Genomic DNA, 25198 nt, shown 5'->3' on the forward strand with positions numbered 1-25198 from the left:
CTAATAAAGTATTTTATTTTTTAATAAAAATATAAATATACAAGTCAACAATGAAGAAACAATATATCACAAATCAATACTGTATGTGGCCATACAATATCGTTTGCAGATTATCCCTTTAGTACAGTACATTAAATGTAATAGTTTATCAAATTTATACAAAAATATTACATATAGGAACATTCACACAATATAAACTTATTAATAAAGTAGTACAGTGTAGGATATATTGTTTTTTTTAGAAACAATAATACATTGGTAGGTATTTAATTACTGGCTCTGGTTAGATCAACAAAATTTTGTCAAATTTTTCAAATGAAATATTGACGTTCAAAAAGTGACATTAGACTGACATCAGAAGTGCGATTCTGTAAACACGTAACATGAAATTTCTTTGCTAGTGACTCACTATGTAGCAAGAATTTACTTTGGACAACTTACAGAATCACACTGCTGCACATCTAAATATCTGTATACTGATATAGGATATCATTATTTTAAATTGAAATAATACACAAAACATATTTTCATACTTAAGAAAGAAAATTATGCGTTTCCATCAATGATTTTTCTGATTCATCCTGTAGCACCAACTTTTAGCCACACTTCTTTTACAAAAAAAATATGAACTAGGAGGTTTACCAAACCATGCTAGCCCTTCCCAATGCACCATACTACTTTAACCCTATATGTTTCGATATCTGCTCATACACTGTCCATGCCATGGCTGCCATAAGCGTACGTCGCAGCATCCTGGGCACCATGCCCTTGAAATACCCTTGAACTCCGTAATTGTTGTGGACGTACACTATGACGGACCATAGACCGTTAAATTTGGTGGGATACAGTTGCATTTTGGTTTTTAGTACGTCAGCCGGTTGGGTAACAACCGAGGCTAATATACCGGCTGTGACGCCGCAAGTGAAATGAATGGGTGATGCGTACTGGGTGTTCAGTATTTCTGAAACAAAAAAGAGAACTATAACTAATAGAATCTAAAAGAATTACAAAAAAAAACTATTTTTGTTTCTACTTTGCTCTATTTAAATTTCTGATGAGCCAAAAAGTACCGTATGGTCAAAAAACGGCTGCAAGTTGGCTTGGAAATAATAATAATTGTAATAGCTCCCGTATATAGCGTTTAACGCCTTGGGAGTAGCAAGGTACAGCTTGCCATGCTAGAGCCGTTCGGTATACAAGATACAAGGAAGATAATATGGCTAGCACTACGCTTCAACCGCCATTATTACCTCAGGATTGTGAATCCCAAGTACTCATTTAAGGCTGAGTCAACCTAGGTACCCAAACTATTTTTATTTTAGTAAAAATAGTCGGCTGATGAAATGCCGGGTGTAGGATTCGAACCCACACCTTGACACCTTGAGATTGGTAGACGGGAGCCTGTACCTCTACGCCACCGGGCACCTCCACAAATCTTGGCTTGGAGATAACTAATATAATTTTACATATAAAATGACAGTGATCTTCAGTTCCAACTCTGACGCCGTTTTTTCTATCGTATAGTACTTCTAACCAACAAACACTTCTACCTCTTTCAAAATTTAAAGTATTGAGTATGGTATATTAGAGAGTATTATTATAATAGAGAGTGTAATTGTAGATTTTCTTGCAGTGCAGTGGCGAAATACCCATAAAGGATTTTTTTGGAGAGATGAATCCACCACATAGGTATAGACATTTTTTATAATAGAGAGTATTAACTCCCCCCCCCCCCCTAGTAATAATTTCCAGAATTTTTTCCACAGCCAGAGAATAAAATAGAGCTAAGTCGAAATAAAAATGCAATATCATAATTAAAACTCGTTATAAATCTTTATTCTTTCAAGAGGTTAGGTTGTAACTCAACTGTATGACAACTCAATTTATTATATTATTATAGAAAGATAAGATATTTTTTGAAGATTCAACTCAAAATTTGAAGCTTCATTTTGGCATCAGGTGTCAGCTAAAGTCTGTCCCGCGAGAGAAGGAAATACTTCGACAGGTGACCATCAAAAAGTACAGAAAACACAACCCCCTATAATGACAGATAAGAACTGTAACTGTTATACCGTATGATCTAAAAAAAACGGCGTCCAATTGGTTTAAAAATATCGACCGATGACATTCCCCATTTAATTTTACATATAAAATGACAGCGATCTTCATTGCATAGCCATCGCTGACGCCGTTTATCTTTCGATCATATTGTATATTCCCTCATTAGTCAGACGATATAAAAAATTTGAGTTTTTTTTATTATTATTTTCAATTAAAATTGACACTGATGTACTAAAATATTCCAAAAAGTTTAAGTATTCAATTTTTACCGCCATAAGTAATACTTTCACCAAAGGACTCAATAATACTGATAATATGTATTATATTTATATCATTCAATAAAAAAATGATACACTTTAATCAAATAAAACTCTTTTTAAGAAGTGATTTTTCCAGACAACTACGCGTAATTTATAAACCAACAATTATAACGTATTTGACAACAATTAAAAAGATTTGGGTTAGAAATCGCATTCATTATAATCGTGGCTTGGAGCTATGAAAAATACATTAGTGATAAATCCATTAAGGAAGTTGTTGCAATTGTACATCTAACCACTGATAAGACCATTAAATATAAACGTAAATATATGCATAGGCTAAATTGACCAACTAGCAAACCTGACATAACAAAGTAAAGAATGGAATATTCCATTCCATAGATACGAGGGTAAATCGCTATATATTTGAATTACTGTTCAACATTTTCAAATGCTAACTATTATCAACAACGCCATCTCTCGTCAAAAGCAAGTAGTTATTGACTGATACTTGTATTTATAAAAATACATATCTTCATAATATTGTTATTCCAATCATTATTTGGAAGCAATATTTCTTAACAAAAACAAAATTCATTAGAAAGATGACTTGATTTTAACTTTTTAAATGTATAATAAATATAATATTACAAACATCAAGTTACCTTGTGGAACAAGTTGCTTAGCCTGCGTATAGAACATGAGGTAAAGTCCAGAGAATGGGGCATCCCTGAATAAAGTAGGGACCAATCCACATGTCATTCCCTTGATACCTTCTGTTCTATAGATTTCCTTCAACGCAGACATCATGCTGTCATATCCATAAACACCACTTTCAAACCTGAAACAAACAAAAAAAATGTTAAATACATTTAACATACCAAAGGAAATCATCAGCTTCAGTTTACTAAACATACTTTTAAAGTCTACTGTATATACCGAGTGCGTCTCAAAAGTGGCTTACCCCTATAGCTTTTTTATTTTTTCAGATAAAAAACGAGATTTGATATGTTAGTATATGACATAAATTAAGATTGATTGACGTATTCAATTGTTTTCGGGCACTTCCTGTTTCACCGGAAATGACTACAACTTTTGATTTTTAAATGACGCCCTCGGTATATTTCGACTTTATTCGATATAAAATGACACTATGAATAGAATGACATGTCAACTTTTGACAGAATAGATATGATATGTCAACTTTTGACATTTTCGCATATGGTTTATATTAAATTGTAACATGCGGTTCATAAGAACAATCTGACTAAATATAACAAGTGTATGGTACCAAATTATTTGTAAAAACATGCTTTTCCATTCAGAGTGTCATTTCCCATCGAATAAAGTAGAAATATACGGAGGGTGCCATTTAAAAATCAAGTTGTAGTCATTTCCGGTGAAACAGGAAGTGAGCGAAAAAATTGAATACGTCAATCAATCCTAATTTATGTCAATAACTAACATATCAAATCTCGTTTTTTTTATCTGAAAAAATAAAAAGGTTTGGAGGTAATAAACAGTAAACACTGCCTCTTATTATTATTATTATAACTCATTAAATTAAGGACAAGTAAGAACTTGACCTTAAATAGAAGAAAATAAGTACACTGACCTTGTCTTTACTACAGTAATTGGTATCAAGATGGCGCCGCTCATTGATCTTGCACAGAAGCCCATTAAAACAGATTCCAAAGCAGTTGGCGTTTCTCCATTCAAGTATGACGATTTTATGTAATCCAAAGAGGAAAAATACAGTCCTACGCCAGGAACACATCTTGTAATCGACTGAAAAGAAATAAAATATTAATTTTTCGATGAGATAAAAATATATAGACCAAATACATAGTGCAAACCTTGACACATTTATACTGATTTGTATGTTTATATTTTTTATTAGATCATTAACAGATTTGCTCTAATAATATCTGGTAAAGGTATAAATTGTAATAAGTTTAATATCAAAGAAAATTATAATACAAATACTTACTGGGACCATACCGCGCCATAATCCTTTGATATGTTCTTGCTGTATAATGTTGCTAAACACACCGAACATACTAACACTACCATGCCGCCCACTGAAAATCAAAATACCATACATTAACAAAATACTAAGTTACGCTACCTTACGAGTATATGAAGATACAAAATTACGTTAAAACTTACTTTACAACTGCAGTTGAATTTTGCAACCTTGTCTTTACCAAATCCAGTGGTTGAAACAATACTGTTGAGAATGTTCCAGAAAATGAACCAGCTAAGAAGGCTTTGACAATGGGATACTGTAAAAAAACGTTTTAATTAGTATAAAAATAGCAATATAATCTTTCAATAAAAACGTTTTATAAAGTAAAATAATATACTTACACTACTAACGATATCCATGATTAAAATTTAAGTACAAAGGTGTAAAAATAAACGATTTCTCTCAGTCTTGCGTTATATCTGAAGAAATTTAGAACCCTTATATGTTCCAAATTATTAACAAACAATTGTATCAGAGTAGTCTGAATAGTAAATAGGGTTGACACGGAATTTGTTTGCAACAATCATTTTTACAAGATGCCAAAAGGAACTCATTTGTATTTCACTATGCATAAACAAAAATAATTTAAGAAAATCACTCAAAAATTAAAACTTCTCTTCTTGTATTAATGCTTCTGCCTTTCGTATGTCACAAATATAAACTTAGGAAATATTATTAACAGACACATAAAAATAAGTCGAACTAGATAATTCAGTTGATTTCAAGACTGAGACAACACAACACCGAGACAGACACTGCTCAAATAAATAATTTTGAATAAATTTGACCTTTTATACGCGTTCCTACAAGGCAACTGATAACCAGCAGCGTTATTAATTACATATTGCAGACCCCCTCTTATCGAACCGATAACATTTAAAAATATACGTTTCGTGGTGATCTATTGACCTCGTCTAATTACCAATTTTCGTTTATTTGTTCTGGTCTACTTACATCTGCTAAAAAATCGTTTTTATTCGGGGTCGCTTGTGGCTGACCCCCTATATGAGTCTCGACTACATTGTCATCGTAATATCTATGCATTTCTATTTTACCGGTATATTGCCGGTCATTATTTCAAATGTACGTCTTGCACGTTCGAAAATCGATTAGGTTTGCCATTTACACAAAAATTTTCTACATATTTTTCTCACCTAACCTCTGTACCCTTTTGTCAAAACTCAAAACATCAAAATCAGCTGCTTTGATTTTTTACCATCCTTCTTTAACACCATGATTTTGAATTAGTAAACAAAGACAGGTGTTTTCTATGTTTCTAACAAAGTTTCTAACCAGCTTAGGTAACCAGCAATACAGCTGGAGGTCAAAATTAAAAGTACCTTGCATTGGAATTTAAAATTTAAAGAGCTAAGAGAAAATTTTATTTATTATGGACGGCCTCTAGATTACTTGTAGGGAATGTCCTGTATAAAATATATTTATTAACAATGCATGAAATAATGTATTTTATTTTAAGTTGAATTCTTTTTTTTTTCTAGAATAAACGAGAGAATAAATAAATTCCAAAATGTAGTAAATATATTTTTGAGTATTAATACGCAGTAATCATTTTAATCATTTTTTATTCTTAGCTTTGCCAATTAAACAATTTTGTATCAGAGAGGAAAATATTTTCAGTTCCTTTAATTAACACAATAATCGGGATCGGCATTTTTCTAAAATAAATTTATTTACGACAGTGGCGTACGAAACTGTAATATTGTATTCTGTAATTAGATGGATAGATTTAGCCTCCATAGGATAGATACTGATAGATATATCAGGAGGTTATAGGCTAAAATAGTGACAAAGATATTAAGATATACTGCGTATACATAATATTTTCTTAGAGATTAATGAATAAAATTGAAAATATTTAAAAATATATATAATAAATTAAATAATATATTTTAGGAATATTAATTAACTCTTCTCATTTAATCTTGATAATTCCTCAGCTCTAACAAATTTACTCCTTTTAGTCCAAGAGGCAATAAATTTCTTTATTTGTACTTATTTTCGCAGTGGTTTAATATATAAACTATGTTCGGATGGTAACATTAAATGACAATTTGTGAGTCTGGCTAAAATTTCCAGATGGGTTCACTAGATAAAAAGTCCACTTATTTTCCCAGTAATAAATATTTAGTAGTAGAGAAAATCTTCCACTGCTTACGTTAACTTTTCGCGCCAATTCGGACAACGTATAGATATAGTTGATTAAATAACCAAGGCGCGCATAGAAATAAGCATAGCAAACAAACTAGGCGATAATACACTTCCACGCGACTTATTAGTTGGTTAAATTAAAGTGGTCGATTTAGCGACTATCAACTTATAAAGGATCAAAAAAACAGCAATTTAATAGCACAATATCGAAAAACATGGGTGTGTATGTTCGAAATTGCAAAAAATCTTAATCTTAATCATCTTTAATCCGTAATTAAAGGTAGAATCAATTTCTTGTTACGCCACTGTGTGCACATCACGCGCTTATAATAACCGTCGCTTGTGGTTGACTCTTCTACAGGGGGTCCGATAACCGCGGGTCAAACAGATTTTTAAGTTCAAAAGTTCGCATAAATAAAATGTCTGTATCGCACTTTGAAATCTTCAAACAGAACATACTTTTATGTGTTTGCATGTTTATTCGTATTCGCCTGTGCGATAACAAACGTACTTAAAGTTGTATACACGCGTAAACTTTCTTTGCTAGTTTTTTCAAAAAGAACAAGAAATGCACATAACACACTCTACACGGAAAAAAATATTATTATTATTATATACATAAAACTATTTCTTAATGATTAATTTTGATCTAATCCTTATCTAACTTTTTGTATTTTGACGGAACACCTACAATACTATACTGCCATTACTCGCGGACGAGTATTTGACACACATCACAAGATGGTTACACAAGACGTTTTCTTTCATGAGCTTCTCTGTGACTGAAAAGCCCTTTGGTTGTCGTTGTTAACTGAGTTTACAATTCTTCTCCATTGCGAACTATTGTGCGCTGCTCTCTGGGAATTTTTTTTTATATGTGCAGGCGATTTGACATAATTTTTGCCAGAATTTTTCCTCCGATAGCCAGTAGTGAAATTCCTCGATAGTTTCCGTCTGATGCACTTCCTTTGTTCTTAAATATATTCACTATATTTGCGTTGCAAAAGTCCTGAGGTACCTCTCCGCATTCTCTTATGACATCGAAGAGAGCATTAAGATGACCAATAAGTTCTTTACTTGCACACTTATAGATTTCCGCCGGAATTGCGTCACAGCCAGCTGATTTGTTGTGTTTAAGAAGTTTTATAGAGGCCTTTATTTCCTGTTCTGTTATTGGGATATCTAATACATCAAGACTGTTATACTGATGTATTTTGTTTAATGCTTCCATATTGTGGTTGCTTTCTTGGTTAAGGATATGGCTGTAATCCTTTTCGCAATTTCTGATTTGCTCTTCCTCTTTTAGTTCACCATTTTGTGCCTTTTGGGCAGCTTACCTTCTTGGTTGGGCCGTATACTTCTTTTACAGACTCAAAGAATTTACAATTGTCGTGACGTAGGGCCGGCGTGCTCTTGAATCTGATTAGCTTTTTGTGACTACCAGTAATCCTTCAGTTAGCGCAGGTTTCTTCGAAGTGTGTTGTTGGCTGCTTTAAAGTTGTCCACCAGCCTTGGATTGTGTGGATTTGCAGTGGCTTCTTGATGTGCTGTGTATGTTTTTGTTGAAACAAAGCCTGTATATGCAGTTAATTTTCGTTAAATCAGTCTGGTTGTTTCTTTTTGTTGGATTTTTATCGATGTTTTATGAATCGCGTCCCTTAATTGTGTCCAGCCTTGTTCAGCTTCGAAGATTCAGATTGAAGTTATTAGTGGAGGTGATTCTTTGAGGGCTTTGAGGGATCTGGTCATATTGTTTTACTTTTTACTGTGTGGAGGTTTGGGTTTTAACTGTTTTAAAATTACAAGTCGGTGGTCAGTGCCTCCTCCAGGTTTTTCCTCCGATAGCCAGTAGTGAAATTCCTCGATAGTTTCCGTCTGATGCACTTCCTTTGTTCTTAAATATATTCACTATATTTGCGTTGCCAAAGTCCTGAGGTACCTCTCCGCATTCTCTTATGACATCGAAGAGAGCATTAAGATGACCAATAAGTTCTTTACTTGTACACTTATAGATTTCCGCCGGAATTGCGTCACAGCCAGCTGATTTGTTGTGTTTAAGAAGTTTTATAGAGGCCACATTCGGCATCTATTCTGGCTTTTGTGAATCTGACATATCTTTTAGATGCGTCCTTCGAACGATTACGTGGTCCAATTGATACCAGTGGCCTGATCTGGGATGTTTCCAGGTACCTTTAAACTTGTCCTTCAACATAAACCACGTATTGGTGATGCAAAGATTATACTCTGTTCATGTTGTTAATAAGCGTTCACCATTACTATTTACGTTTCCCATTTCATGTTTTCCCAATACATTAGGCCATATTTCTTGATTATATTTCACCACTGATCCACTATATCCACTGATTATATATCTCTGATTGTATTATATAGTTATCTCCTTTAAGTTTTCATGAAAAATATCCTTGTACCTTTTGAGTTATCGGTAGACGGTTTTCTTGCATCCTGCAAACTGTTATAGTTTATAATCATCTGCTGATGATGCTAACATGGTTAGCGAAACGCGCGTCCAGTGTAAAAGTAAAAGTGTTTTGGTGTATTGTGGTGATTTAGTGTTTTTATTTTTCTTAACAGTTGTCTAAAGTGTCTCTGTTGCAGAACACGTCGATCTGTAGTTGGAGAATTCCATTTCCCGTTCCAGGTTATGGTTGAAATCTTCCAGGTTCTTGAGTTCCGCTTTGAGATGGTTTCCACTTGGAAGTAAAACGGTTCTGATCCAGTTAGTAGAGTGTTCGCTCCTTTTCTAGCTAGATCGTTTACTTCTTTATTACTTTCCATCCCTTGGTAGGCTGGCATTCAGGGTGAGAGGACTTTAGTAGTGTAGACATTTTCTGTAATTTTTTGGATGTCATCTGTCGAAATCTTCCTAGGTTTGTTGAACAGATACGAATTTTCATGTATTTTTTTACCTTGATTTTTTCTACATCAGCTTCGGGCTATGCCAATAATCCTTTCTTTACGTGTACTGGTGAAACTCATTGTTATTTTATTTATCTCATAACTAACCCGTGGTAGAATTATTATGATATGCAGTATAGTCATTTGATTAAAAATAATAGATAAAGTAAATATTTAATTCTCGAATCTGACGTCGATATTGAAGTATAACGAACTAACTACAGACAAAAATTCGAATTCGAATGATGTATCTATTTGGTTCATTAAAGAAGGAAATTCAGGCCATTAACTTATCACATATTTTTGCCAATATATTTTGCGAAAAATTAAATTATTATTTTATCAATATCATTATAATAATACCACATAATACTAATCTCATGCTTCTTGGTCAATTAAAACTTTTTGTGGTATTTTTTGCCGATTACAATTAAGGTTAAAGACGATAATGAATGGACACAGACGTTTGTGGCTCGTTTGTGATATAATTTCTGTTTTTTTTATAAATGATGGCTTAATTGGTTGGCTGTTGTATACTCTGAAATGTCTAATGGCAGTGAAAAATTGATTTATACCCGGTGGCAAACCTATAGTCTCTGCTATGAAAAGATACCTGACATCAGTAAGAGTTCTGTCGTCATTTTAATGCACATTCAAATCAGATGATTATTATCTGTCATTTTTGATGTCTGATTCGTTGCGTAGGCTTTACCTACAATTTTATGTCCTCATACTTCCTGTTTCACCGGAAATGACTACAACTTTTGATTTTTTAATGACACCCTCGGTATTTTGTTATTTTATTCTATAAAAAATGACACTATGAATAGAATGACATATTATAAATCAACTTTTGATATTTTCGCATATGGTTTATTTGAAATTGTAACATGCGGTTCATAACGACAATTTGACTCGAAATACCAAATGTGGGGTACCAAATTATTCGTAAAAAATGCTTCTCCAAATATGCTGATGAGCAACACTTGTTCTATTTTGGCAAAATTCAGATATGATTAGAAATACGATTTGGGCATCTTTTAACCAGCCAGCATAAGGTACGAAAAACATAAAACATTAGACGATCAAATTCAGACTATTTTTCCAAGGCTCCTTGATTAAAAATGATTGTTTTCAACACAGCCATATCATTCATATTTCGTAACTAGTTAGACAGATGTAAGAAACAAAATAATGTTAGATTAAGTTTAATGTTTTTAGATTTTAATGTTAAATTAAGTTTGTTTTGGTATATAATATTAAAAATCTAAAGCAACTTTAATTGTATAACTCTTGATTAAGGGTATAACTAAAGGTATAGTTACCTGTATAAAATCCATTATTTATTAAACAAATTACTATAAAATTACTGAACAAACGTAGATATATTTCCTACCGAACTAAAATAAAATATTTCACTCACATATTTTCAAGTACCTACTTTAATTTCAGTTAATTAAGTATTAAATAATATGATTTAATTTTAGATATATCAAGATTAGCAGTGCCAATCTCAAGCAATGATTTCCTTAAATAAAAACTAAGTTTTAAATAATGTGTGTAATATACTCGTATACCATTGTGGACGAGTTACCTAATTTCTTAAAAAGAAATAGTTTTTCGCCACTGGAAGAGAAATCAACAAATATAAAAAAATAAATAAAAATAATTCCTCCTGGTCATCAGCAGCAAAAAAAAGAAGAGAAGCAATTTAAAATGTCTAAATACAACTATTTAAGAACACTTAACTTTTTAGCAGATACGTTCATTATAAACCGTTGACGTTGTATTAAAATGACGTTACTTTGACAGAACGTCAACTGTTTATAATATATTTAGACATATTAAATAGGTTTTTCTTTTTTCTTGTTGTTGTTTTTAGTAGTGTTTTTAGCTTTCTCGCTTTCCATTTGCGACAAACCCGGCATGTTTTCGAGAAAAGCTGAGCTTGTTTTTACTTTAATGTGAATCTAAAATAAACCCAAACCCCTCTGTTACTAAAATAAGTTACCTGTGTAATATCCATAAGATCAAACTATCAAATTAGCACACTCAAATTTAGAAAACCACCAATATAATTTCAATGTTCAAGTGCACAGAGTTATTGAATAAAAATAAATTATTGCAGTCGTTCTCTTTAGGTAGGTATACTTTATTTTCAGTTAAAGTCTAAAACAACTTAACCTGGGTTTATCCCAAATAATATCAAAATGAAAATTAAGACAAATAATGAACTGATGAAGTCATACTTTGTTTTTCTACACTCCGTATACAAAGTTAACCAGAAGATAAACTCTGTGGAAATGTTCACACTTAAAGGCTTATCAAACAATAATTGTTCTCTGCTGGGGGTATAGGAATATAATATTATAGGTCATGGGGGTCAACAAAAGAAGCAATAAACAATTTCATTTGTATTTATCGATCAAATATGGTTCGCTGACGCTCGTGGGGGTATTTTGAAATCGTCGACAGGCCGTGATATTTGAGAAAATATTTGTTCGGCTTAAGTTAAATAATAAGATAATATGAAACAGTGCGTTTTTATCAAAATTTATTTCGAAAATTTCCATTCCAGTATCTAAAATCTTCGAAACGCGTCTTGAAGTACATTCATTTTTCATGGTTGGTCAATAATAATTATTATTCATCTTATTTCTCTAAAAAGACGTTCAATGTAAAAGCATTTTTAAAAATGATAATTGTTATTAATAATTATTTTATTAATAATTATTAAGAACAATTATTATTTTTAAAAATCTTATTATTAAATGTGATATCGGTCTTTTGAGATTTTGACTTTTTATTGATTTAACAACCAATATGCCAGTTGAAACTATTGTTGCGGACCTGTGTGGACTCAGCCTAACCCGTTCTAATATGTCCCGCCCCCATAAATATGACCTTAATATTGCATTAAAGAATAGACACCGTAGTGGCCCATCGAACGTTCGAGAACAGTCGAGTTTCACTAGAATGGCGGCGTACATACGAGAATAATCTAAATCTTCTCTATGCACCTAATGATCTAATGGACTATTCGAGAACTGTGGAAAGGAGAGACAGAGAAACAAACAGATCGGTCGACGCGTACAGTTGCCGCGCTAAATTCAAAATAAATTCCTTTTAGATAAATAATAAATAAGTTGTAAATAGTTTTTTAAGTAGTTTTATCCTTATTGTTTTGTTATTTAGTGTAAAATAAATTTTTTGTTTAAATAAATTAGACTTTCTATCCACACGGAACCGACGAAAAACGTAACACTATTATAACTTTATTTTGTATTTTTTAAATGTACATTTGATGGAGAGTTATCTCATGGTTTAAAAAGAATTTTTCACAATGTCAATTATAAACTTGTGTATAATACTAATAATAATAAACAACAACCTATTAGGTGATCCTAAAGAAAAAACACCTTCACTGGAAAAGTCGGGTATATATACAGGGTGTCCCAGAAATAAGTGCAAATATTTTAAGGGGTGGTAGATCTGATCAAAAGAAGTATCTTTTCTCTTTGCCATTTTTCAAATAAGTCTAAAATAAACGAGTTATTTTACTTTGCAAATTTTAACAAAAAATGCTTTTTTGCTTAAATTTTGAGAACCACTGGATCTTTTCCGGATTTTCTTCCATGTAAATTTAATCTACTACCTGCGTTGCCATATTATCAAGAAATTATGTTTTTTAACTTAAAACTAAAAATAATTTCAAATTTTTTTTTTTAAATTTCAAATTTTCAAAATTTTTTTTTTGCAAGAAAAACCTCATAGGCGTGTTTCTGAGGCAGAAATATACTACCAGTTAAAATCCTTGCACTTATTTCTGGGACACCCTGTATATGAGATTTAATGTAAAGATTGTAATCAGAAATATGTTGGGAAACTAGAAGATCAATATTAACTAGATTTAAAGAACATAATAGAGCTTAGACTAGATAGCTATAAGATATGGTAGACCGGATAAATCTTGCGTTGCTCAACATAATACTCTGATAAAGATTTAATTTAACTTTAATTTTTATATTACTTAAAAAGATTACTCAAATTTTTATAGGTACCTATATTATGTTATAAATGTAACTGAGCAATGCTTTGATTTCACTTCATTGATATATGTTCAAGCACCTGTAGTGCTAAATGTCACTGTCACAGGATGGTTTACAACGAAAAGTCAGAAAATAGTTATCCAAAGACGGGTATACAACTCGTATACTATAATTTACAATCACTATATATTAGTTTTAATTTTATTTTTAGAGAAGGAAATCTATTACACCCCTATACATAATTATAATACAAGACTATCGGGTAACAACAGCGTTTTTTATTGACAATTTTATCGTAAATTAATATTTATGGTTTATTTCAGCGAAAGCATACAAGAAAAAGGACAATACAAAACAGTACCAAGCCAAGCTATTAAATTTTCAAATCGATTCTGATGAAGAGACTTACCTTATAGATAATTTCGAAAATCACAGCGATCGTTTTTCGAATACTAGTACGAATTGTTCGAAAAACATATCGGAAGTCGAAAATTCTGAATTGTATGAACGGACAATCCAAAATTGTTTGATCCCCTATAACAGGAAAATGGAATTTCACGAACCACCTTGTATACAGAATGATAGAAAGCAAATTTGGATGAAAAATGTTATGATAATACTGTTTGCAGGTATACTGTATAATAATTATAAATTTATATAAATATAAAAGATTGCATGATATTAATACAATTATTGTATATAGTTGTTTTCCTCAATTTATTTAAAAATATCGTTATTATTCTGTCTCTTTTTAAGATTCTCAATACTTTTTAAGTAAAAAATACCACTTTTAAAAAAATTATATATTTTTGTTAATTATACAGGGTGGCGCACCTCATTCGCCTCGGTTGATTATACGAAAACAGAAAGATGAAGAAATAAAATATTTTATGAGTATATGTGGGGAGACAATGTGCCCAATTTAAAATTATTTTGAAATATACAGAGTGTTTTAGAACTAAGATCCATACCAAAGTTATATTTTTTCTTACGGGACACCCAGTACTTTATTTCATTTTTGGATTCTTGGGCCCAAAAGAAGGCACTTATTATAAGGGTTAAATATGTTTAAAATCTTCGGGTTTTGAGATATTTAAAGATATTTAAATTTGCATGCTACAATAGAACAGATTATTAACACCCTGTACATTACTTTTCTCAGAATTAATTCTTATGCTGAGTTTAAAGGTAGAGAAATATAAACTTTACAGAAAAATGTTATTGCTTTCGTAAGTTTATACAGGGGTATCAAAAATTGCTGATCTATTTTAAGAATTTATTTTACATAAAAACTTCGGTATTTCAAATACAAACCAAATTTTTTACCAAACCAAACACCCTGTATTTTTTTAAATAAATCGAAGCCGATTTAAAATGCTCTGTCAAACTGTATTAGGGTTTCCTATACCTATTTGGCTCAGATTTTGAATAAAGAGCATTTTTTCAATAAAATGGCAACCAAGAGGGCTAGTGTCGTCATGGCAAGTTTCTAGTGACAGTAGCTATTTTCAAAATCTAATTTAATAATAATTTAAAACTTACTTTTTTACTAATATTAAACTATTGTAGGTAAATTTAAGTAACTGTTATAAATTATAAATAATAATGTCCATAAACTAATGGCGATTTTGAAAATAGATGGAAAATAGTTACTAACTGTCACTAGAAAATTGCCATGGCGACACCAGCCATATTGATTGCAATTTTATTTAAAAATCGCTTTTTATTCAAAATCTGAGCTAGATAGGTATAGGAAACTCTAATATAGTTTGAAAGAGCATTTGAATCTGCTTCGATTTATTTAAAAAAATACAGTGTGTTGCATTTGACATAACGAAGTTTTTATATAAAATATATCCTTAAAATAGATTAGCAATTTTTGATAGCCCTGTATAAATTTAAGCAAGCAATACCATTTCTCAGTAAAGTTTATTTCTCTACCTTTAAGCTCAGCATAAGAATTAATTCTGAAAAGTAATGTACAGGGTGTTAATAATCTATTCTATTGTAGCATGTAAATTTAAATATCTTTAAATGTCTCAAAAACCAAAGATGTTTTGACATATTTAACCCTTACAATAAATGCCTTTTTTTGGGCCCAAGAATCCAAAAATTAAATAAAATACCGGATGTTCCGTAAGAAAAAATATAACTTTGGTATGGATCTTAGTTCTGAGACACCCTGTATACTTAAAAATAATTTTAAATTGTGCACATTAACTCCCCACATATACCCATAAAATATTTTGTTTCTACATCTTTCCGTTTTCGTATAATCAACCGAGGCGAATGAAGTGCGCCACCTTGTATAAACAGAACAACTAAACTAAATATGAACCAGTATTTTTTTTTTACTATGTTAAACCTGGGCATCGCTTTGTATTTATTTCTCGTTTGTTTATGTTCACCAACCATCTATAAAGTGCCGCGGGGGAGGCATCCAATCAATATGGCGCCCGGCCACAATACGCCTCTCGTACCAGGTATTCCATAAGAAAAAATATAACTTTGGTATGGATCTTAGTTCTGAAACACCCTGAATATTTCAAAATTATTTTAAATTGTGCACATTGTCTCCCCATATATACCCATAAAATATTTTGTTTCCACATCTTTACATTTTCGTATAATCAACCTAGGCAAATGAGGTGCGCCACCCTGTTATATTTGTATAAGATATTTAGATTGGTATATGGTATTTAGTGCTAAAGTCTACCCAACAAGTCAGGAAATATTTTGACAGATGACATCTTAAAAATTACAGAAAATACAATTTGCCTATGAATTAAAATTATAGACACAACTGTCACTATCAGGGATACTCTCGTTAGACAGACTATAGTTTCAAAAAGAATACATGTCCAATAATGTGAAGGTGTAGCAGTGAATATTACTTTTGTCTCGCTTTTACAAAGTACTGGACCACCGTATGAAAAGTTTGCTTCGTTAAAGCCGGTCCTACACGAAGCGTCAAATTGTAACCAACATTTGGCCCAGGTGTAGACAATATTGCAGTTGATTTTTGTGTCTTCTATACGATGTGGCAAATGTTTATGTGTCCAACGTTGGAAGGTGTTTGTCACATCGTGTGGGACCGGCTTAAGACAGAAAATTTACGGAACTTATTCAATAATTTATTAAATATTAATTACTTAACGTAATTTGAGTTTCAGCTGTTCTTGGATGGTACGTGAATTACGTTAGAGTTCAAATTGTAAAACTCAAGACAGATGTAGAAACAGCCAACGTGAGTGAACGCAAATATTAAAAAAGGTTATACAATGTATTTTTTTATTTTTCTAGACTCAAGTGAAGAATATTATCGATGCTAGGCTGGATACTCTTTACAAAATAAGTGAAATCGGCAACGAAATTAAGGATTTAAGACAAAGCCAAAGTAATAACGGAGTATATATAGTCTGTCCAGCAAAAGAATATATATGACATTGACAGATATTGTTATAGTTATTTAGTTCTTATAAAGAAAGTATATTAGCCTCTTGCTGGATAGACTATACTTTCATTTTAAGTGACGTATTTTCTGTTTTAATGTGATTGCAGATAATTTTAGACAATCTGTACAAAAGATGGTAGAGAACGAAATTAACAAGATGTACAGTGATAAGACAGGAAGAACAGATTTTGCGTTAGAATCAGCAGGTATGATTAAAAATATCTACATCTTGCTACTAATAACAAGGAATAAATCCTTAAGGAAAAGTTTATTCTTTTAGGAGGAAGAATTGTTCAGTTATCGCCTGGTACAGAAAACTATGGACAGCCAAAAAATTCCCTGCTTGGAATCTCACTGTGCGAAGGAATGCATGGACCCAGGGCAATGATTCAGGTTTAACTATCTTTATGATAAAATTCAAACAACAAAAGATTAATTAAATTGTCCTATAATGACACGACTATTGATAGTATACCCATCATACACAGTGACACAAACTCTTCTGGAAAAAAATGGGAATCATCATCCAAGCATTTATTCTTCGAATACATCAATAAAAAATATGTTATGTTATCACTCAGCGGCCTTGGTAATAACTCATAAATCCCTAGTATTTATTTTTACACAGTTTTATCGACTGTAACTTTATTAATAGCTCGAAGATTAAAAAAAATTTCTAGGAAGTGGGACATTTTAAATATTGTCAGTCCACAAGATAGCAAAAGTTCACTGTAATTGTTCAATGTCTTCTCTTCGAAAATTTAACAAATAAAAATAATATTTGGTGATTTTATTTAAAGATATACTTTCTATTGGTGTAGTACAAAGGAAAGTCATCTATATAAATTATGTCTGTCCAAGAGTCAGGGATGATTTAGACAGTCGACATTTAAAAAATTAGCGAAAATTTAATTTACCTGTAAATAAAAATAACTGTCACTGTCGTGTATTTTCTCTTTATTTATTTATTTATTTATTTCATAAACGCCAGAGGCATTCAACAAAAAATACAATTTGAACAGATAATAGATAATATAAAAATTATACAAAATACAGAAATAATAGATTCCATAAACTAAAAAAAAAATAATAATGAGAAAAAAATAGCAAAGGCCAAGCATAGTCTACAATTCATTCCTGAAAACAATTACATTTCTAGCACGGTTTTTAAATATACTTAAGGAATTACAAAAATAATCCAAGTCGTACCCATTCACACTTCTGGAAATTCTATTTGCAGGGCAATTTTGTGCATAAAAAGTTGAATATGTTCTTAAGTGCAGCAACGATTGTGACCTCAGATGTCTTGGAGCAATGTGAAAGTCGAAATTTGCCAAACAATCTGGTGAATCGATACGATTCGATATTAGTTTGTAGAAAAAACATACAGTCAGATAATCCCATCTAAGCTCCAACTTTTGGAAGTTCAGATACCCCAAAGTCTCAATCATATTCAACAGAATGTTATTCTTACTAAGGAAGAAATTCATATATTTTAAAAATTTTTTCTCAATTTGGAAAAATCTACTTTTATGTGTTTCATAATGTGGCATCCAGATTATGGAAGAGTACTCTAGTGATGATCTTACTAGGCTGTTATATAATGTCTGAGGACGGGTCTAAAAAATCTTTGGTATTTCTAAAAATAAACCCCAAATTCCTGTTTGCCTTCGATATTAAATTGTCATAATGGTTGTTAAAATTTAATTCGTAGTCAAGCGATATTCCAAGATCCTTAACAGTGTACACTCTGATTAAGTTGGTGTTATTAATAGTATACGTTACATCAAACTTATACTTTCGCCCCTAATAAAAATAATAAAAGAGCACTTATTAATGTTTAGTTTGAGTTTATTGTCCACACACCAGTCATTGAGTAGATCAATATCACTCTGCAGTTCCATAGAGTCTGAAATAGTTTTTATGTCCCGGTAAATCTTTAAGTCGTCTGCAAATAATAAGTGTCGACTAGTAAATTTATTTCCAATATCGTTTATAAAGATACTAAATAAAATTGGTGCAAGATGGGAACCTTGCGGCACTCCAGAGAAAACTCCATAACGATTGGACAAACTCCCCTTTACTTTCACTTGCTGGGTTCTGCCTGTAATGTACGATTTAAAAAAATCACATAAGGGACTACGAATACCATAGGCATGTAATTTTACTATTAGAATTTCGTGATCCACTAAATCAAAAACTTTACAAAAATCAGTGTATATTGAATGGACTTCGGTTTTATCGTTCATAGATTGCAGAACAAAATTTACGTACGGAAACATATGTTCGAAGCCGTAGATCTGCCTCCAAAGAAACCATGCTGAGTAGTTACAATAATATTTTTAAAACAATTAGTTAATGTTGGAATTAACATTTTTTCAAGTAATTTTGGAATAGCAGACTGAATGCATATTGGACGATAGTTACTGATGGATGATTTGTTGCCGGATTTGAAAACTGGAGTGACAAAGGAATGTTCCCAGTCAATTGGAAATGCCCCAATAGACACACAGCGATTAAAAATAAAACATAGAGGTTCACAAAGGCTTACTGCACATTCTCTTAAAAATAGATTGGGAAGACCATCAGTGGTCCAGGTCCTTTGTTGATTTTTAAATTTAACATAGTACTGAGCAGATCATCATATTTAATTTCAATATTAGATAGGTTAACATCGATTTCAGATCATTTTTTCGATTTTTTTTGACTTGGCTTATAGACATTTCCAAAGTAATCCGCAAACAGATTGCTAATTTCCAACTTATCTCATGCAAATTTATCGTCCCAGGTCATTTTGTAAGGTAGCTCCTGACAATAGTTGTTTTTATTTTTAATGAAATTCCAGAATTGCGATGAGTCAGACTTAATACTCTGTTCAGCTCCTTTTACAAAATTGTTATAACAAGTCTTACTTTTAAATTTACAAATTTCGCGCAAAGATGAGAATTCATAGTAATAATGTTCATCTATTGTTTCCTTATATAGTTTATGCATGATCTTTTTCTTTTTGATTGTATTAATTAAGTCTTTATTAAACCATGATGGAAAGGTACTTTCTTTTAAACAGTATTTAGGGATACACTTCTCAATTACATAATAATTTCGTCAATATTTTTTAAACTATAAATCACTGTCCAATTTATATCTAATAACATATTATTCAATTGTCCATAATTCGCTTTTTTAAAATTATAGAAGTATTGTTCTTTATCAGGACACACTCTTGATGTTGTTTCTATAGTTAGTCCTATTGCCGGGTGAAAAAATCTTCATTTACGAGGGGAGTACATTTATTAACTGTTGTTTGAATGTCAGTTAGACAGAGATCAAGTATGACACCAAAAGTGTTTCTAATATAATTTAATTGAAATAATCCTAAAATTGACAACTCATCACAAAAGGCAATTTCTTTTAAAGAAGTGGCATTTTTTGCACATTCGTCAAGAGGATCCCACTGTAAATTCGGTAGGTTATAATCTCCGAAGTTACAAGTTTTACAGTTAGTATATTTACTCATAATATGATTGACGTCTGACATATGATTTGTGTAACTTTCTAAAGGAGAGTTTGGTGGTATATAAGTACAACCAACTATGTATTGAGAACGGTTATATGTAAAATTAATATAAACTTGTTCAACATTATTGTTTGTGGAAGATGTTTCCACAGCATTAAAAATGTTCTTACATGCTATTAGGACTCCCCCTCCGCGATTTTTAGAGCTTGTAGTGCTGCTCCTATCTTTCCTGAATACGGAATATGAAGAGTCCACCAATTCACCATCGTTAAAATTCTCGTTCAGACCACTTTCACTCACACAAATAATTAGTAGTGGGAACTATCGAATGAATACTATCGAAACATTCGATAGTTGCAATTCATTCGAATAATTCGATAGCTAGTAAGAAAACATTCGTCGAAAACTATTCGAATAAAAATATCGAATAGATGCGTCATCTGCCTTGAAATATATTAATTCGGCAGCAAAAACCATTCATTTATAAAATTCATTCATTTGTAAAATTCATTTATTCGTCAGAAAAATATAAACTGGATTTTAGTTGTCGCCCCGGCGACGTAGGTTTCTTTCCTAGAAACCCGACAGCGGTCGGCGGTCGGTGGCAATGGTATGAAAAAAGCCGGCATCTTTGATTTTGAGTCAGATAAAGATAAGGACACATTATTTTTTTTATTGAGGTGCTAGTATTTACACAGAAAATACATTACGAACGGCGCTGTTGCCGTATATTCGTATTAGTTGGTATTAGCGAAGAATATTATTCTTTGGTATTATAGTTAGTTAGGGATAGTATGACTATATATTTTGCATTTTTTTTTATTAATATTCTGTTGTTACACTGCAATAATACTTTTTATTTTGGATGTAGGAAAATGATTTTTAATGTTTTTAAGCAAAACAGGTTTAATAAATAATAATAACAGTAATAATTTGATATACCTATTAACACCAAAATTTAAAATCATTTAATATAAACATTTTTTTAAGTAGTAGCAAAATATAAACAACAAATTAGAAGTCAAAATTATTTATATTAGATCCTATTTAAAAATAATATAGTCTTTAATTTTTTTGTGGCAACGTTGGTTTATTAAATAATAATAATTACAGAACTAATTTGTTATATTAACAACAAATTTTAAAATCATGAAATATAAACATTTATTAATTTTCTAAGCATGCAGTGTAATAGAAGAAAAATATAAATAAAAAATTAGGAATCAAAATTATATAATATGTATATTACTTTTTATTACTTTGTATTAGTATTTAAAAATAATATTTGCTTTTACTGGCATTTACTTTAAAAAATAAATGAAATATTTCTTCGCAAAAATCTACATGTAAGAGAATTACCATAAACAAAATACAAATATCGTTAACTTTTTTTTAAATTGGCACGTGTAAAACTTTAATCAATCAATTTAATTTTCTCATCCCAAAATTTGAGTTTCATAACAATTTACTTAACCACATTACCACATTACTTACATATGATTATTAAGTTCAACTGATTCATATTACTAAAACATCTAAAATACAAATACATAATATGTATTTTTAAAATTAATTGTAAGTTCACCTCCTCTCTCTTAAAAATTGTTACTTCTCAAAATTTCCCATTAAAAAATAGACCATATACCGTATAAAATTAAATAATTGAATGATCGGAAAATCACACAAATTTTCGGAAAAATTTTGACCACCTGCACACGTACACAATCGTCAATTTAAAAAAAAACACTACTACTTTAGTATTTTAAATGTTTTAATAAACGCAAAAATAGCACAGTATTTAGAAGGCAAGTTATAAAAATTTGGAAGAACTAATAATGCACTAACGCAGACAAAAATCAAACGAATACTAAATTTCATTTTTCAAAAGCATTCGATAGTCGTGGCTAACGATAACCATTTAGTCGCACGGCGAGGTTTTCACATGCTTTAGTATACAAATGAATGAATGATTTTATTCGAATGAAACCATTCGATAGTTGAAATCATTCATTCAGTAACCATTCGATAGTCTAATTCATTCGATAGTTCCCATCGCTACAAATAATATCATAATCCGAAATTGCAACTGATAACAAAAAGTCCCTGCACTTGGTGCGAAGGCCGCGAACGTTTTGATAACAAACTGAAATTGATTCTTTATTGCCACCTCCGCCATTCAAAAATTTGTCTTCTCAACTATCCTTGGACTGCCATTCACATATTTGATTGTTTTGGTTGAACACCCTTCTTCTTGCAATTTTCTTAAATCCTCTCTCACCTTTCTCAAATGTTCCTGCTGCATCCTCGTCAAATCAGACTTGAAACTTGGACCAGAAAGGATTTAGAAGGCTATATGAATAAGATTAATTTTTTTTTCTATTCTATATTTGCACAAAATAGACAATATAACACACAGATTGAGATTAGCATAAATATGCATTAAATGACTAGAAATATGTAGTAGAGATCTGGTATATACAGATTGTTATAAATATAATAATCTAGTAAATATATGTTTAGTTCAAAAATTGATTTTTTATCTTTTTTTGAATATCTTCTGTAATAAATGTGTATTCTCTTCCTTGACAAACTATAGATACTGATAGTGTACTCTCAGACATTAATTAGGAATGTTTATTTAGACTGGTACATCCCCTGGAGAATGTTGGGCATTCAAAGGGTCAAATGGTGGAGCTGTTATTAAGCTTCTGGGCAAGATCAAAATTGATGCTATCAGTTTGGAGCACATATCGAAAACAATATCGCCTTCTGGAGATTCGACCACAGCGCCCAAAGATTTTACAGTTTGGGTAAAATAATTTATATTAATACACATCTGCAACTATGTATCTTCGCTAAAAACCTCGATTTGCACTAAATTCATCCATAAATTTAATAAAAAAAAACTAGTCAAGTGCGAGTCGGACTCGCGCACGAAGGGTTCCGTACCATTCATTATCTATACAATATTAGACACTATATTATTATAAACTTTTTTTTCCGATTTAACTGAAATTTTGAATGCGCGTATAAGTAATTTAAAAAAATGAAGAAACACATTTTACTAAAAATTGTATTAACCAATAATAAATATGTAAAAAGTAAATATAAATATGTAAAAATATATATAAATTAAAAAAAAACGATTTAAAAAAAGTCGCCTTGACTAGAATTCGAACCTGCCTTACTACGGCTTGCTACGGCTCCAACGTCATAGCAGCGTAAAGTCCTAACGCTTTAACCACGCGGCCACAGAGAACGTGAAAAATTTTATATAAAATTCTTACTTATAAAAGATAATGTTTAGTGAAAGTACTTTTTTATTTATAAACATTTATTTAATTCTGTTTTTAGTATTTTTTCTTATAGAGGCAACATAGATACATTATCTGTAAAAATTTCAAACTGTCTAGCTATAACGGTTAAACTTCATAAGATAGACCTTTGTAACAGACGGACGGACAGCGAAGTCTTAGTAATAGGGTTCCCGTTTTTACCCTTTGGGTACGGAACCCTAAAAATATTTGTCTTTTTTAGGGTTTGAAGACTCCAACAGATAGAGGAACCCTTTTAGGACAGTATTCGTATAATATCGAAGGTCCTTTAGTACAGACGTTTACTTTAGCTACTAAATCAGATGAGACCTACGAGTTTGTAGAACTGAGAATCATTTCTAATCACGGAAATCCAGACTTCACTTGCATATACAGGTTTGAAATGTATTTATTAATTTACTCATTGAATCCTAAATATGTTTATAATTATAGGACAAGCATTACTTACCTGGTCAAATTTGAACCACTGTTCTAAAAAAAGCATTTTAGGTTTCCTGTTTAAGTCTAAAATTAATTTTTTTACAAAATATTCTGTTTAATTCAAATGGAATGTTTTTCAGATTTAAAAGATTACAATTTTTCTCTGAAAATATTTTAAATCGCTCTGTATACGTGCCAAAAATAAATGTTATCATTGTCTATTCGCTATAAAAAAATATATTTTTTTTGGTACTGGGGGCATCCTGTATATTTTTGAAAGTTCTCTAATTATTTCTTGTACATAAAATTGCCATTTTATATGGAGGTAGGTATGTCCCCGGATTGTCTTTACACATATGAAGAATGCATTTTTCTCAAATAGTCAATAATAAAAAAGGTTTTCCTCTTGTAAAGACAATCCGGGGACATGCTGTAGAGTAGAAATGGTGCATTTTGGCTTATTCCTAAGACTTATTCTATTAATTATTTATTTTTATTTCATTAACTTGTTTCAGATTTAGGGTTCATGGTGAAATGGAAATGCGAATGGAAGAGAAATAAACAGAATTTGTAGGTGTTCTAAGCTGTATTTATTTTATTTTTATATTGACAAAAAATATAATAATTTTACACAGTTTTTTTTTTATTTTATGTTACGTCAAAAAACGCCAATTGCTTCTTATCAAAGTTTCATTGGACGGTCACAAAAAGATTGTTTATCAACTAATAACTAAATTCGCATCATTAGTGAAGAATTTTGAAGAAAATTATAATTAAAATGCGTTTTATCAATATCCGTTATTTTTAGGATTTTTATTTTTAGGAATACTAATCTATAAAATTATGTGGGCATGTGTAATAATTTATTTAAGTACAATATCCGGAAAAATGTTTTAAAATAATGAAGTTTGAATTAAAAAAGAAAAACGTGCAAATATAATAAAAAAAGAATAAAAATATGTTTAGGAAAACAACACATTTACATTTA

At 31.0% G+C, this 25198-nt stretch overlaps 2 protein-coding genes across 7 annotated transcripts; one reads left to right on the top strand and one right to left on the bottom strand.

The window, feature by feature from the left end:
- LOC115881100 (mitochondrial glycine transporter-like) lies at positions 1–11578 on the bottom strand. Of its 4 annotated transcripts, none has more exons than XM_030898471.1 (6): positions 5305–5538; positions 4491–4606; positions 4312–4402; positions 3937–4109; positions 2987–3162; positions 1–961 (listed from the first exon to the last, which is right to left on the bottom strand). In XM_030898471.1, exons 1-6 carry the CDS (start codon positions 5392–5394, stop codon positions 675–677), a joined length of 933 nt encoding a protein of 310 aa, XP_030754331.1. In that variant the 5' UTR covers positions 5395–5538; the 3' UTR covers positions 1–674. The 4 variants fall into 4 exon arrangements, with proteins under 4 accessions (XP_030754331.1, XP_030754333.1, XP_030754335.1 ...); XM_030898473.1 differs by lacking the exon at positions 5305–5538 and adding an exon at positions 11447–11578 and having other exon boundaries at positions 458–961; XM_030898475.1 differs by lacking the exon at positions 5305–5538 and adding an exon at positions 10761–10790 and having other exon boundaries at positions 458–961.
- Positions 10306–24859, top strand: LOC115881098 (SUN domain-containing protein 1-like). Of its 3 annotated transcripts, none has more exons than XM_030898468.1 (11): positions 10320–10493; positions 13493–13634; positions 13696–13746; positions 13808–14113; positions 16658–16731; positions 16788–16881; positions 17046–17144; positions 17219–17331; positions 23098–23265; positions 23993–24165; positions 24726–24859. In XM_030898468.1, the coding sequence occupies exons 2-11, from the start codon at positions 13592–13594 to the stop codon at positions 24769–24771; spliced, it is 1167 nt and encodes a 388-aa protein (XP_030754328.1). In that variant the 5' UTR covers positions 10320–10493; positions 13493–13591; the 3' UTR covers positions 24772–24859. The 3 variants fall into 3 exon arrangements, with proteins under 3 accessions (XP_030754330.1, XP_030754328.1, XP_030754329.1); XM_030898469.1 differs by lacking the exon at positions 10320–10493 and adding an exon at positions 11456–11576; XM_030898470.1 differs by lacking the exons at positions 13493–13634; positions 13696–13746 and having other exon boundaries at positions 10306–10493.
- The last annotated feature ends 339 nt before the right edge of the window (positions 24860–25198 follow it).

The sequence above is a fragment of the Sitophilus oryzae genome, unplaced genomic scaffold, assembly GCF_002938485.1.
Source record: "Sitophilus oryzae breed Bouriz unplaced genomic scaffold, Soryzae_2.0 scaffold_169_pilon_pilon, whole genome shotgun sequence".
NCBI lineage: Eukaryota > Metazoa > Arthropoda > Insecta > Coleoptera > Curculionidae > Sitophilus > Sitophilus oryzae.

Excerpts from the sequence above, each read along its gene's own strand:
- LOC115881098 (XM_030898468.1), top strand. The coding sequence starts at position 13,592 with ATGGTTTACAACGAAAAGTCAGAAAATAGTTATCCAAAGACGG. Across the intron at positions 17,332-23,097 it reads GACCCAGGGCAATGATTCAG|ACTGGTACATCCCCTGGAGA; the intron begins GTTTAACTATCT and ends ATGTTTATTTAG. Across the intron at positions 23,266-23,992 it reads CCAAAGATTTTACAGTTTGG|GGTTTGAAGACTCCAACAGA; the intron begins GTAAAATAATTT and ends TGTCTTTTTTAG.
- LOC115881100 (XM_030898471.1), bottom strand. The coding sequence starts at position 5,394 with ATGCATAGATATTACGATGACAATGTAGTCGAGACTCATATAGGGGGT. Across the intron at positions 4,607-5,304 it reads AAAACGATTTTTTAGCAGAT|TATCCCATTGTCAAAGCCTT; the intron begins GTAAGTAGACCA and ends GTTTTTTTACAG. Across the intron at positions 962-2,986 it reads TAAGCAACTTGTTCCACAAG|AAATACTGAACACCCAGTAC; the intron begins GTAACTTGATGT and ends TTTTTGTTTCAG.